The sequence below is a fragment of the Medicago sativa genome, chromosome 7, assembly GCF_051527215.1.
Source record: "Medicago sativa cultivar Bolivia chromosome 7, Bolivia_mono, whole genome shotgun sequence".
NCBI classification, from domain to species: domain Eukaryota; kingdom Viridiplantae; phylum Streptophyta; class Magnoliopsida; order Fabales; family Fabaceae; genus Medicago; species Medicago sativa.
In genome coordinates this window covers 81,531,247-81,547,305 of record NC_140755.1, presented here as the reverse complement: position 1 = coordinate 81,547,305, position 16,059 = coordinate 81,531,247, and the positions used below count along the sequence as shown (strand labels likewise).

General features: G+C 34.6%; 2 protein-coding genes and 1 pseudogene across 3 annotated transcripts; all 3 read right to left on the bottom strand.

Moving 5' to 3' along the window:
• Positions 1 to 1,688: 1,688 nt before the first annotated feature.
• On the bottom strand, positions 1,689 to 6,565 carry LOC146909163 (proline-rich family protein). Its single transcript, XM_085723466.1, has 2 exons — positions 6,115 to 6,565; positions 1,689 to 2,041 (listed from the first exon to the last, which is right to left on the bottom strand). Exons 1-2 carry the CDS (start codon positions 6,444 to 6,446, stop codon positions 1,996 to 1,998), a joined length of 378 nt encoding a protein of 125 aa, XP_085579592.1. The 5' UTR covers positions 6,447 to 6,565; the 3' UTR covers positions 1,689 to 1,995.
• A 2,171-nt stretch (positions 6,566 to 8,736) lies between these two features.
• LOC146909161 (uncharacterized) lies at positions 8,737 to 14,498 on the bottom strand (annotated as a pseudogene). The gene is made up of 4 exons (XR_015017731.1): positions 14,131 to 14,498; positions 13,684 to 13,913; positions 12,873 to 13,092; positions 8,737 to 9,015 (listed from the first exon to the last, which is right to left on the bottom strand). The product of XR_015017731.1 is annotated as an uncharacterized LOC146909161 (transcript).
• Positions 11,164 to 12,399, bottom strand: LOC146909162 (uncharacterized). The gene has a single exon (XM_085727461.1). It carries the CDS (start codon positions 12,374 to 12,376, stop codon positions 11,192 to 11,194), a length of 1,185 nt encoding a protein of 394 aa, XP_085583587.1. The 5' UTR covers positions 12,377 to 12,399; the 3' UTR covers positions 11,164 to 11,191.
• Positions 14,499 to 16,059: the final 1,561 nt, after the last annotated feature.

The window sequence follows — 16,059 nt, the reverse complement described above, 5'->3', positions numbered from 1 at the left end:
ACCCATCACCGATAGCCCACTCTTCAAAAAGAGTGATATAAGACCGAATAGCTACATTTAGCAATAATGGAAGCATAATCAATCATCCCACACCCATATTTACCTTTCAAAACACTGCACCAGAAGCTACATTTACCTTTCCTTCATCTCCCAACCCATCTTCATTAAACAAGCACTATTCATGGTAGTTAGACCCCAAATGAAGTTACGCTGTAAATGTTGGACATCCAACAAGATGCTTTGAGGTATAGTAGTAATCATCATACAATAAACAGGCATTGCCTCGATGACCAACTTTGCAAGTGTCACTCTTCATGCAAAGGACAAGTTCTTTGCCCACGTTATTAACTAGTTTTTGGATGATATTTGATGTTTTACCATTTTTATGCTTGTATAGAAATTTTCTTCAAAGAGACTTTCTAAATCTCTTATATATATATATATATATATATATATATATATATATATATATATATATATATATATATATATATATATATATATATATATGGGGTTTGATAGGATACACCCACTAGTTTTTATTAAGGTGTGTTTTAGCAAAGATATAACTAAAAAGTTGTTAAATACACCTTAAGGTGAATGTTGCTAAAACACTCCTTCTAAAAAATAAGTGGGTGTATGTTAGCAACTCCTATAGGCATTTGCTAGAATACACCCACTTATTTTTTAGAAGGTGTGTTTTAGCAAGTTATAACTAAAAAGTAGTTAAATACACCCTAAGGTGTAGCTTGCTAAAACACACCCACATAAAAACTAGTGGGTGTGTTCTAGCAAATCCCTTAATTAATAATGAAGTGTGAATTACATATTTGTCCTTCAACTTTACTTGTTTTTAAAAAGGAAGGTTGTGGTTTTTTAGTCCAAACAAGAAGGTGTTCAATGCTAAAACACACCTTCATCAAAATTGGTGGGTGTGTTGTAGCATTACCCATATATATATATATATATATATATATATATTTCACATGAAATTGATGATCATTCATCTCTCCATATACATCTTCTATTCTAATCCACTTTTATAAGTTCGTCCTAGCATCTTATTCTTGTTTGCGTTGGTGCATAGCTGCAGTGATTTTCATCTACAATTCATTTGAAAATTTAAAATCAATCGACGGAAAGTTCCTAGTTTCACATAATAGTGGCCAAGAACTGCCCAGTGGGGAGTGATAAATGCTCGATTTCATGAGAAAGATTCACATGTTATCCCACTGTAAAGAACACTGTAAAGAACAAAAACTTACATATATCACATAAAGGTAAAACACGCTTGAATAGTATAAACCTTGTGATAAACATGTGTCTTGATTTTTCAAGATAAACCTTGTGATTTTTCAATAAGTTTTGGTCTACAAAGGAATAGTTGTTTTTTTTTTTTTTTTTGAGAAAAGGAATAGTAGCTTATATCCTAAGTTTCTAATAAAATCGATATACAAAATAACCAATATTTATTTAATATATAAATGGTTACCATAAATTGGTGTACGGTCGACCAAAACTTATCTGAATTATACTATACTCTTTCCTCTACCGACGTTTTCATTATTGATGAAGTCTACCCTTCTGAATTATCACACGCACTCATTTTTTAGTAGATAATTGAGATAATTGAATGGAGAAGATCCGAAGGTTATCCAAATGATCTAGTCAGAAAGAAAAAAGTGGTGTTTACAGAAGATATCAAGGTTTATTAAAAATTTAGGTTGCAATTCCACACAGCAACTGTTGTTTACAGTTTCCAATAGATAATAAACGTCCATTCACGTAGATTCACAAAGACCACCACACCACAAAAACTATGAACAACCCAAAAAAGGGCAAGGGTAAAAACCAAGGGTTACAAGAATGAATAACACTACTGACCCATATCCCGCACAAATCAAGCAAGACATTACATTTGAGCAACATTTACCCAGAGAGCTATAACCAACCAAGTGAACCAAACTGAAGAAGACACAGCTTTCAATGTGATCATCAAAAACACTCCTCTAGCAGACAACAGCAGCAAAGCGCTGTCAAGCTGCACATATAAACGAACAAAGAAATCATACTCTTGAATTTACCTCATGAAGGTTTAAAAAGGATAAATAATATGAAAATGAAGCTAAAAAGATTTCATGTGACTTTTATTTAATTAAAAGTTGATGTTTGAAGCTGAAATAAAACAACTCCATAGAATATTCTTGCTTAATCACACATTAGAGAAACAAACTGATTATGCACATTTAAGGAAAGCTTGTAGCGAGACAATATTTTTCCCTATAATTTGATAGATTGTTTGTTAAACCAATTGTTAATCAGAGTTGCCGAATCAAAGCTTGTCATAAATTTGAACAAATGACTCAAATATAAATTCTCAATTAAACTAATAGAGCAAAATTTGCATAATTTTTAGAAAAGAAGAGCCAGTCTCATCTGGAAAATCAACTTTTTAGCTATATTTGACCCTTCATTTTTTTGATATAATTGTTCATGTCACCCAAATCTGAAGTGAAACAATTGATAAAAAAAAATCTGAAGTGAAACATGAAATTACTGAAGACAATAGATGAAGCTGACTTCATCAGTGAATAAAGAGAATCTGACTCTACTCATTCTACTCTTTATCAAATTTCTTACAGAAACTAGATATTTGCTTGAAAAATGATATAGACCTGGGCATAATTATGCGGTGTCCAAGTCCCACATCGAGTCGTATGGAATGCTCGATGGTATATTTAAGTGGCCTAGTTCTTCCCCCTTGATAGCTAGCTTTTAAGGGAGAGTTCCCTTCCCCAAATGCTTAGATACTTTATCAATTGATACTAAAGCTAGTTTCCAGTGGTTCGAAAATGGCTACCTAGTACCTACGAAGGGGATGACCGGAAAAGACGACTAAAGTGTCGTAGTACCAGCCACCAGGACGTCGGCTCTCACAGGCGGTGCTTTGACAGAGACTTGGGAATTATGGGGGTGCCCAAATCCTACATCAATTAGTATGGGATGCTTGGGGTGTATTTAAGTGACTTGATTCTTCCCCCTTGATAACAAACTTTAAGGAAGGATTCCCAAGTGCTTAGATACTAATCAATTGGGGATTGTCTTGATTTTGGATGGTAAAGGGGCACCTAAGTGGGCTTTGGTGGAGACAAGACCTACTGCAGTCATACTCGAATTTTGGGCCAAAAAAACCCACCAGCAACAGAGTATATGATCTAGGCATAAGTCCTCATGTTTCACAAATTACTTTGTCACTCCGTTTCAAATTATGGAACCCTAGTGGACACTAACGTAATCATTCACCTTGAAGACAATGTGAAACTTTTCGAGGGAGTATTGATAGACACTTGGTTGCGCTGAGAGAGGATAGGGTGGTTTTGGTACAAAACTAGTCACATGGCAAGTTAGTTAGGAGAAGAATATATGATGATTAAAAATAGTGGGAAGGAGGAGAAAAGGGTAGGCAAAAGGTTGGGAGTCGTTTGGCTAGGGAGGTTACCAACCCTAAGTCTGTAGGTTCTTCTTCTTTCCTTTCTTTGTAGTTCTGAGCTTAATCTCATATTGGGACGGGGTTGTACTCCATATTTCTTGAGTAGAAATTATGGTACCTACCAAAGCATTCCCAGAAGCTATAGGTTTACTAGACATTAATAAAATCAAGAAAAATAAAACTCTGAGCAACATGCGATACAGTAAAAGGTAGCAAATGGTATCTAAAGTAATGTTACTTATGGTTTACTTATATGTTATCAAATTTTGCAGTATTTATCTAGAGAATCTCAAGTAATATTACCCAGTTTTATTTTAATGTTATCAAATTTTACCCAATCAAAGATTTGTTAAGTGGACCTCTAAAAGTTATTATTCCTTGGTGATGGGAGGTGAACGTGAGGGGATATATCTATGGTCTACCTGAAGTAGTACAGAATGGCTGACATTGATCCAGCCAGTGAGTTTTATTTTACGCTAATCTACAAGGCTACAAGTTACCTTGTTTCCTATACAGTTAGAAATAAGAATTCAGTCATGATTGATGTTAACATTAATTAAGAAAGCCATTTCAAGTGGTCTAGGAAGCTGTTTTTGCCTCACTAATGCAGACTCCAGTTAACAGTATATGGTGACATATACTTTATCCACTGCTGTTCTCCCAAAACAACAATGGTTACACATTCAGAAGTTCCCGCACAGTTCTTAAGTTAGGAATGAGTTGGCAGCTTAAGTTAATATTTACCCAATTGATGGTATATGTTTAACATGTTTCATTTCATGTTGGCATCCATTCCAAGGCGAGTAATGTAAAATGGGAAGTAGTTTTTGAATTTTAATTCAGATTTAATTTTGAATATAGGGTTTTTAATTCAAGATTATTTGCTATTTGGAGATTTTATTCTATCTCATTCCAATAAACAAAAGGTATCATATTATGATGTTTGGTTATATTCGGTCTGTAAATAAACCATTATTAAACCACTGACACCAGTTTATATTTGGTTATATCGGGATTTCATTTACTATAAAGATGGTCTCTGAAACTGTAGCCAGAGGAGTAACCTTGGATTGTTGTTTTGCACCAGATCGTATATCAGGGTCTAACTTTTGATCCAGCTACTGCACTATTGTTCCTGCCCACAATTTTCGTGCCCTTGACAAATTTCCCAAACAGAAGCACCTTCCCAAACAACAAAAGGAAGTTGTTGAAGTTATCAGTTTTTCCGAAAGGTACTCTGCAACTGGGTTAGGTGCCCTTCTTTTCCCTGCTGCAAAATTTTGCAGCAATCAAATATCAGATGTGACCCCACATGCTATTACCAATTTGTGTGTTCTTTAGACACCCCTTGGGACATTGCTTCTTCCTACATGAATGACTAGTGGGTTTCAGTTTGAAAGAACTCAAACTCATGTCTGTCTTGGTGGTTTGGCTAAAATGTATGTTAACTCTTTCAAACTGAAACACAAGCACTGTGGTCAGTGGAATCCTACTACATTCGCTTGAACGTTAATAGTTGATTGCCACCAGAGTGTTGACCAGGCAATGACAATCACATCAGTGTTGGTCATTGATCCCCCCCCCCCCCCCCCCACAAAAAAAAATAATAATTTCCTTCGTCCATGTTTTTGGGCCTCTTAGTATGGCGTGGCACTACACCAAACAGCTCCGCTATTGCACGTCCCGTGGTGCCACTTTGTGTCGCCACTATTGAGTGCTACTGATTACATTGTTGCTACCTTCTATTAGTTACATGCTATCATCGTGGTTCGATATTATAATCCTTGACTTCACATGTTTCTTGGGTAGTTTATCATTGCCATCCTAGAAGCTCATAATAGGAGTACTTTCTCCAAACTAGAAGCTCGCCATCCTATTTTTCTTATTCATTACTTAGGATTTGAGAAAATTGTGTTAGCTCTAAATTTTTTTAATTACTGCAAAATTACTTCGCTCAATATTTCTTTACTTTTCCTTGGCCAACAAACAAAAATAGAATCCCTATCTTTTCTTATTAGCTCTAGCTTTTCGCTTCCTCAATTGCTACTGTCAATGGTTTTTTGATGAGCTGCCTTCTATATTATATCATGATCTTTGACTTCACATTGTATCTAAGGCATTTATAATTAACAAACTTTGTGTTGGGTAAGAAGTTAGCTTTGTTCTTTCTGTTTGTTTCATTTATTTGTATCCTACATGCCTACCGTTTTAATGGATCGATTCAATCGACCATAAACTTAAAATTCTATGCAATGCAAGTCTATACGAGTCCTACCCAAATTTACACAAACCAATTTTTAATCAAATTAACTCGATTTCGGTAGCCAAAGCCATAAACTCCACAATTCTATCCTATGAATTAATTTCACAGCCATGTAGGTATAACCAATCAATCACAAATATTTATATGTAAATCAAACCAAATGTCTCATCATTTCTCTGAAATATTTACTAATCTATGAAATATAATAATATTCCATGACAATTAAACAAAAACCCTAAGCACACGCTATCAAAATCAAATATCAAACGAATCAACATACAAAAATAATTCCCAAAATAAATCAAATTGAAAGAAAAAAAAAAATAAACATAATTGAATTGAATGGTGAGAAAAAACATACCAGCCTTGGAAGAAAGAAGTACAACCGGAGCCATGATCATTATCATGACAATGATGCTGAACATGATGGCAATGATAATTTGGAGGAGGAGGTGGAGGAGGATATCCATCATTGAAATAGCCCTGGTAGCTTTGATATTGAGGAGGATGTTGCGGTGGGTAGGTTGCGTATCCAGGTGGTGGTGGAGGAGGGTAGCCTTCATAGGAAGGTGGCGGTGGTGCAGATGGGTAACCCGGTGGCGGTTGTGTTATAGGGTAGCCTTGTGGTGGTGGATACGGAGTCCCGTATTGTGGAGGGTATGGGTCTTGCGGTGCTCTCTGGTAGTCGCTCATTTTTGTGGGATTAGGGATTCAGAGAAGGGAAGGGAAGGCCTCTGTGGGTACCTCTTCTTGCCTCTCTGTATATGGTTGGAGGATAGGTATAAGAAAATGAAACGTAAATTATGAATTAGAGGTCGTCAACTTGAGATTGAACGGTTTAGATTTAAAGTTGATAATTTTACCTTTTGAGAAAATCAAAATGTGTTTTTTAGTTGTTTGATTGAGATCAAACGATCATAAAATGTTGACGTGACCTTAAAAAAAATAGGGTATTGGATATGTGGGAAAGGATCCTCTTTGGAGGATGCAGTGTAATCCTAACCATTGAATAATAAATACACATGAGCAATTAAATGTTAAAATTAAAAGAGATAGTGTATTTAATGGTTTGAATCCTTGATCGGAGAAAACGGTAGATGATTTCATTGGAGGGAATCTTCTCCCTTGAATTTGTTATTCAGTTTGGTTAGTTTCATTCTTTTTAGATGTGTTAGTTAGGATTTCTCGTGTTACTCTTGGGTTATCTTTCCCAATTCATAATTTGTAATCACATTTTAACATTAATGGAAAGCCTTGGAGGTATATTCAGATAAATCACTCTTTCTTCTCTCAATTCAATATGGTATAAATTAAATTTGTAGGATTTGTGTTTGTTAGTAATATGGTGGAGTCTAGGTGTTGGTATTATGATACCTATGAATTTCAAATTCTCAATACATATTTAATGTAACATGATTCTTTAAACAATGGTACTTTAGTTAGTTAATAAATCAATCAACGAATTAAAATATGTAATGGCAAATGAATTGTAAAACATACAATGTGAATAAAAGTTAATTTCAAGCAGTCCAAGGATATTAGTATTGTTAAGGACTTAAGAGGAAATTCAAATCAATTCTTCTAGTCATAAATCAGGATAGCAGAAAATATACAAAAATAACTGACTTATTCCATAGGTAACTTAATATTCAAATCCTTTATCAAGACCAAGTTCATAATGCACGCTGCTTGATGGTATGTTGTCTAACAAAAGATCTTTGCTCAAATGTAACATCAACTAGTTTACCATGGGAGAGCTTATGGAATTAGCCTATGGAATATTTGTTGTTTTTAGCATAAACTCTCTAGGATAGCTAATGAAAAAGACTTATTTGATCTTATCTGTGGATAGAGCATTTGTGGGACGGTTTGGAAGAGCTTATGACATATCTATTTGCCGTTTTCAGCTTATTTCCATAAACTCTCCATAATGACTTATTAAAACAGCTTATAACTTATATGAAAATGGATTGACTTATTTCATCTTTTATTATAAAAACAACTTATAGCTTAGCTAATCTATTAAACCAAACAAGGATTAATCAACAACTAAACACAAGAAACACTGCAAACAAGAAAAACAACAAAAAACCCTCCAAAACCACACAATTCTAAAAATAGAAAAGTTTTGGCCAAAAATATGTACCCAAAGCTGAATCAAGATGTTATAAGCCATAATCTACTGGGACCAACTCCCAATGGAGGCAATGCATTACTTGGCCGAATTTTTATGAACAATTAGGTGGAGGACAAAATGCAATGGTTTCGCATGATGGTGATCGATCTAAAACAACAACAATTAGACTTATTTTGATTGCAGGTATGAATCTTGTATTGTTTTGTTTTAATGTTGTTCATTAATTTGGTCATGTTCTACTTGTTAATATATTATACATATTAACAACCTAATAAGTTAGTTCAAATATTTTTTTGAACCATCTCACAAGGATAATAACCTTTGTTGGAGTAGGCGTTTGGGCAAAATCAGCTAAAGATCGACCCTTCCTTTCTTGATCTAATTTATCTAAACTACCCATTATGGAATTCTTTCTTCTTCATACGAGGGGACATAAGATGACGAGTATTGTAACACCTTAATTCCCGACGTTCATTTATTAAATAATAAGAATATATTTGGGCTTCGGCCCTCTCTTGTACCAAAAAATAAATAAAATAATAAGAATATATTTAAATAAAAAGATGTTACACATACTCATTAATCTATCATTAAATAAATAAATAATGCCTCGTATTTCAGCAGTGGAGAATACTTCAAAATATTTCATAAATAAAAGAATATGATCCTCAACAATTTTTTTTGCTTTCGCACCGGTTTCCGACCCACCAAAGGTGGGCGACTAATCCGGCTCGTGCGTAGAGGCATGCGCACTGGCCAAGCGTTGTCCCCCTGGGAATCGAACCTGGTATTCACCGGGTACGTCCTTGGAAGGAGCTCCTTGCCATTGGAGCCCAAACTACTTGGTTTGATCCTCAACATTTATTGTGGAAAATAACATAAAGTTTCACAAGACTTAAACTTCATAGAATTAAACATTAAGGTTTGACCCCAACCCTAGTGTTACATAGAACACATATTTTTCGACTACATAAAATCACTAAATAATTACAACGGATTTTTCGACTACATAAAATCACTAAATAATTACAACGGAAGTAAATAATAACAAAATTCCTTGTTATTCACAAAGAAGAATAAATCGGCAAACCGGGTAAAGTTAACCCGCAATCAACAATAAAATTAGGGTCTTGTTATCTTGTGCCCTTAGAGCATCCACAATGGAGACACTCAATTGTGAGGTCTTAAACGGGTCCCACGTTGACACATCACTTTTTTATTGTTTTTTAATAATAGTACCTAATAGGTACTCAACCACTCCAATGGAGACCCTCTAACAAAATGTCTTAAATGGGTCCCATCAATAATTATTTATTTAATACATTATTATCTATTTTATCATATTAAATTGATTAAAATGTTAAGTTACAAAGTTTATATGAACCGTAGTCTATTAAAAGATTGAAAAATAATTAAAGTTTGAAAAATAATTAATAATAATATTGCCAAATATTAAAAATTACAAATTATTTAAAATGATGATAAAATTACATAATTAAAACAATAACAAGTTTTCTAAAATCTAAAATTACGTAATTAAAACAAACAATAACTAATTTTCTAAAATCTAAAATTACATAATTAAAATAATAACTAATTTGCTCTCAAACTAATTTGGTTGATTATCATGTCCAAAACGTTGCCAAATATGCTCCACAAGATCATGTTGAAGTTGAAGATGAGTTTGCCTATCTTGAATTTGTGATCTCCTTTGTAGGTATGGTGCAAGACTTGGATGAGGACCGTTATATATGTCACTTGTAGAATAATCATTGTTGGGATGTTGATCATAAGAATAATTAAAATGACCGGCATATGTGTGTCGTTCGTCTTCCACAATCATGTTATGCAATATGATACATGCATATAATATATGTTTAATTGTATCCATGTGCCAATTACGCGCAGGGCCACGTATAATCGCAAATCGAGATTGAAGCACTCCAAATGCACGCTCGACATCCTTTCTTGCCGCTTCTTGATGTTGTGCAAACAATTTTCTTTTATCTCCTTGTGGCAAAGGAATGGTCTTGACAAGTGTAGCCCATTCCGGATAAATACCATCAGCTAAATAATACCCCATATTATATTGGGTTGTATTTACCGTATATTGCACATTAGGGGATTGTCCCTCTAAAACACTTGCAAATACATCAGATTGGTTTAACACATTGATATCATTGTTAGACCCCGCAACCCCAAAAAAAGCATGCCAAATCCATAAATCTTGTGAAGTCACTGCTTCAAGCATTATTGTAGGTTTTCCATGATCACCGCGACAAAATTGACCTTTCCACGCCACTGGACAATTTTTCCATTCCCAGTGCATACAATCAATGCTACCTAACATACCTGGAAAACCACGTGCCTCCCCTATTTGTAGTAGACGTTGAATGTCATTGTTGTTGGGTTTTCTTAAGTATTCAGCTCCATATATTTGATGGACACCCCTTACAAACTTATCTAAGCATTCCATTGCCGTACTTTCACCAATTCGTACATAGTCATCCACGCTATCAGCCGGTGATCCATATGCCAAGATACGTATAGCAGCAGTGCATTTTTGCAGCGGGGAAAGTCCCATTCTTCCGGTTGCATCAGATCTCATTAGGAAATATGCATCATGATTGCCAAGAGCTTCTACAATGCGAAGGAAAACATCCTTCCTCATTCGAAATCTTCGACGAAATTGCTCCTCTGTGTATACCGGATTGTCAGAGAAGTAGTCATTGAATAATCGAGCATGTCCTTCTTCACGATTCCTTTCAATGTAAGTTCGTGAACGCACGGAGACTCGTTGTTGTTGTAGCTGCTCCATGACAATCTTCATATACTGGTCTTCTTCCTCGTCATTTATCAAATCTTGAAATTGCTCCCAATCAAGATTGTCCATTTGAAGGATAACTTTCAAGAGGTAGTAAAGGTTTCTGTTCTATCGAAACAGTAACAAAAGTTTGTGAAGAATTTGGGATGAAGGATAATTTTTAAGAGGTAGTAATAAAAGTCTATGTTCTGTCATAAAAGTAATGAAACTTTGTGGAAAAATTGGGATAATTGAGAGGTGAGGAAATGAATCAGCATGTGAAGAATATATATAGAGATAGACCACAACGATTAAAAGATAAACATCATTGATTAAATTGAAATTACATAACGGCTAGTGTGGCATAACGGCTAGTTGGAATTAAATAAACATCATTAATTAATAAGAATTCTACACTATTCCTCTAACGGCTAGTTGGACTTCTTTTTATGATGAAACGGCTAGTTGGACTTAGTTGGACTTGTTCCTCTAATAATTTTACACAAGTTCATATTTTTCTCTAATAATTTTACACAACACTTTGTGAGCTTGCACTTGTTCCTCTGTCATCCTAGATGTATCCATCAAGAGATAGTGAAGCTCATCATTTCTTTCCTTAATTTGCAATTCTTTTTCCTTCAACTTGTTACCTTCATGCACACCACGTGCAATATCTTCTAAAGCTAGAGCTTTTGATTGTTGTGCATCTTCCATCCTAGTTAGATCCACATGAACAGTAGGTGTTTCATTTGCTTTTGTTTTTCCCTTTCTTTTAGCTGCTTTTGTCCCAATCGGACGAACCACTCTACTTTCACTTGAGTTGTATTGTCCGGGGTCACCACTTGTAGGCGTGTCCGGATTAGAAGAGGATGTGTAGGCTCCTGAAGCAGAATTCTTTGTTCTCTTGTTGGATTCTTCAGTAAATTGGCATGACCATTTAGGTTCATCTTTTAGCAATTTCCATGCTGGCACTAACATAAAACGTGAACGCTTATCATGAGCATAAATTGCCAATGCATCTTGCATAATGTCGTCTTCAGAGCTACCACTTTTCTTTCTTGAATAGGCTTGTTTGTAGCAAGTTGCAAATTTATGAACCATCAAATTCACCTTTGACCATCGACATTTAATTTGATTCAACTCTCTCTCTTTCAAATGACCACGGTATTGATTATAATTATCTGTAATTCTCTTCCAAAAAGAACTTGCTCTTTGGTTTGCCCCCACAATTGGATCCTTAGAAATATTTAACCATGATTGGATAAGAAGTGTATCTTCCTCCGTGGTAAACCTTTCTCTATATATTTTCTCCTTTGTTTTTGTTTCTTTTGAAGAAATCTGAGCTGTTGGTTCTTCTTCATCATTAACCTCAATATTATCTAACCCAACTTGAGAGGAAAATGATGGATTTTGAATTTGTTGAGACGCTTGAGATGTTGTTTCTTGTTCTGTAGCAATACTCATTGAAGTTCCCTGATCAAATGTGGGGATAGAAGGTGAGGATTGAAACATAGGAATTTGATATGGAGGTGTACAAAATGGAAAGTTGCCAATATTTAGGTTGTTTTGTGAATTTGAATTAAAGGGTGGATTTTGAAAATTTGGAGTATTTTGAAAATTTGGATTAGGAGGAGATTGAAAATTAGACATGAAATTGTAGAAATTATTTTGGTTTGGATTCATTGTAGAAATTGTACAATACGGAGGAATATATTTTGCAGGAATTAAACAAGACAAGTATGTGTACTGTACGGAGAGGAATGAATATATATATGTCTACAGTGCAGAGCAATGGTGCAACGGTACAAATTGCAACGGTCATCTTTTAATAAAAACAAACCATAAAAATTATTATTTTAATAAAAAGGTGATATGTGGGTCCATTTAAGCATGAGGTCTTAATTTAGACCTTGCACCTTTTAAGACCCTCAATTTTTTTTTCCACAATGGGGGTACCTATTAGGTACTAGGTCTTAAATGGTGAAGACCTCACCATTGTGGATGCTCTTAGGGCACAAGTTAAGGAATTCAAAATTAGAAACTTTACATAGAAAACAACAAAATTTTGACTTTTAAAAGTTGAATAAAGTTGAATGCACAACTTTTAAGACAATTGTTTCTATTTTAAATTTCTTATCATATGCCCTTGGGGCACATGTTATCATTTTCCATAAAATTATTGCCGGTGACATATTCAGATGATTCGTGAATTAGGTAACGAGCCAAAGATATTAATGCAGAGGATCCGACATAACCAAACTTCTCAAAGGGGTTATTTTTGCGATCACATTATTCAGCCAAGCTTTTTGCATTAAAGTTTCCGTAATTTCAGATTTGAAAATTCCTGGGGATATTGAATTCACTCTTATTTTGTAAACCCCCAATTCCAAAGCCAAGACCTGTCAAATATCCGCACAAAATGATATTATTTAATTTTGATAAGGAGAGTTTTGTTGTAAGGGGTTAGCTCGGATTGTGTTTGGTGTCTCGAAAATCTTGACGTGTGTTGAAACATAATACACAAAGAATAGAAACAAGTTTACTCAATAATGAAGAAGATGAACACCATAGACTTTAGTTACTTGTGACACAAGCTATTAGAGCTGAGTTAGTTTAGAGTTAGTTACTAATTGTAACTAACTTGCTAAGCTGTAATAATAGTTTGTTATAATCAAGTGAAGTGGAGATCACAGTAGTTTACTATGATCCTTCACTAACCAATTATATATACTTGTAGTTGCTTACATTGCTAGTTAACGAGAATTCTTTCATATTTTCTCTAATTTTCTTGTTCTTTCTTTCACTTTCTATTAATTTCTTGTTTCCCGAGGACCGCTTGTTTTGTAGGTCGCTTTACAGGAGAGGTGTGATATTTGATTTTTAAGTGGATCATAATGAGAATGATTTTTAAGTGGATCACGGAGAAAATTTAAAACGATGTTCTTCTTATTTAAAAGAAAATAAAAATCAGACGCGTCAAATAATATTACCATTGTGAGCATGTTGAGGCCTGCCTTTGAAGTTGTATATGCAACTGCTCCACGTTGTTGAGTCCGATCTAAACCAGAAGTTGAACCAATATTAATAACTGATCCCTTTTGCTTTGCATCAGACATGCGTTTGCATACATATTTTGACACCAACCAACAACCAGTTAAGTTTGTTTTGAAAACATTATCCCATTCATCTTCAGACAAATTCAATGGAGAATTAACACTTCCTACACAAACAAAACAAGACAAGCTTGTTGGAGGTTTGCTAGAAAATACTTTATCCGGTCAAATTGATAAGAGATATTTGAGTCAATAAAAGCTGATTTATTTAGTTCAAATTTTGAACCAGATACATCAACATCGGTTAACCCAAATGTCTTTTATAAATAGGATCAGAGAGGGTGGAAAAATAATTTGCTTAGTTGAAAATTATCTTTATTATACCTCTTATACCAGCATTGTTAATCAAAGTATCAATATGGCCAAAGGCATCCCATGCCTTCTGCACAGACTTATCGATGGTGCTGGCATCTGCAGAGACGTCGAGTTCAACGGCCACCGCACGGAGGGTTCCATATAGACTATTTATTTGGTGGCAGATGGAGTGAAGACGGTCAAGGCGGCGAGCAGCAGCGACGATCCTGCAGCCGGCTTTTGCGAGATCGAGGCAGAACTCACGGCCGAGGCCGGAGGAAGCGCCGGTTACCAACACGACTTTGTCATCAAGCTTGTGCCATGGCTCAAGGTGTCCTGAGAGTTGAGCTGCCATTGACTTGTGAATAGAATTGAAATCAATAATGTTAGGCAAAGAGATGTTTAATTATTTATACTATACAAATAAATAAAGGTGGACACACCAACTTTTGATGTGAATTTTTTATATAGATAAATTGCAATTGATTATTAGTAGCAGCTTCCTCGTGTTTTATTTTTTAGGTTTGGATTGCAATTGATTATTAGTAGCAGCTTCCTCATGTTTTATTTTTTATGTTTGGGAGATGAACAGTTACAACTCTATATATAATTCATTTAGATAGTCACACAAACTTGAAAAAGGTGCCATAAAAAACAATTTAATAAAATGTATTTTTGTTACAATTAAACCAAATGTTCTTAAATAATTTTGGCTTTGTAACCATATAAATATTTCTCTCTTTTGACAAATTGAATATGCGGTTTATACTTTATATATTTTTATAAAGGAGTTAAGCAACCTACAGCTTTATTATAATAACAAAAGTCAGTTGACTTTAGCTCAATACTATTATGCAAGGAGGAGTGGGGAGACGACATGGCTCATTTAGGTGGAGGATGAGTTTGATGGAAGAAGAAAAAAATATTAGAGTTGGAAATAATAGAAAAGCTACAGAGGATTCACTATAAAGAAGATGAGGAAGAGAGGTGGGTTTGATCTCGAATTGGATACTCGATAAAAGAAGTGTATTCATCGATTGCAGAAGGATATGTGGCAGAAGGTTGAAGTGAGCTTGCGGTTGTTTGCAGTGGCGGAGCCACTCATGGGCTACGGTGAACCATAACCCACCCAAGCTTTAAAAAAATCATTTTTAATAAGTATATATACACCTATTAGAATATGAAGTTATATTATATATGTTATCTTGTGCTAGAAATCATAATTCCGTAGCATGTTTTAGCGGTTAGGCCAAGATTCCCCATGCTTCATGTACCATGTTTGACTCTTGTCTGCAACTTGTTTTAATTTCATATGCTTTTTAAAAAAAAAAATTATTAAAAAGACCTTGATGGGGTTTAAACCGGCGAATGCTGGTTTGTTTGGAATGGTTTGATACCTCTAAAAGTTTCAGTTTTGGTGTGGAGAATAATGCAAAATAGAATAGTTAAAAGAGGAATTTTGATCAAATCACAAAAGTTATGTTCGTTTGGATGTGGAAAGGAGGAGAATAGGTTTGGCAGCAAATTTTAAATTGGTTAAATATATATATATATATATATATATATATATATATATATATATATATATATATATATATATATCATTCTTCAAAAAACATTGCGGAAGAGTGAGGATAGAGCTCAGAGTCAACTGGTCGCAATGAAAAACATTCAAAGACAAAAATGGATCGCCGAAGACTTGGTTTGAAGAAATTAAATTACTGTCATGAAAATGGTTATCTAGCAAGCTGCAGGGGTTCATCTACATTTTTAATCAAAGGTCTTTAAAACCCCTGGAATGTTTTGGAATAAAGATTGAATAATGGGGGAGCCTTGATATCGGAAAAGGTAGAAAAGGTTACATCGAAGTTGTCTTAGCGGGAGCTGGTGCTATGCATTGTTAATTCACAGATTGCTTGTTCATCATCAGATGCATTTTTTGTTGTTCATTGTCAAATT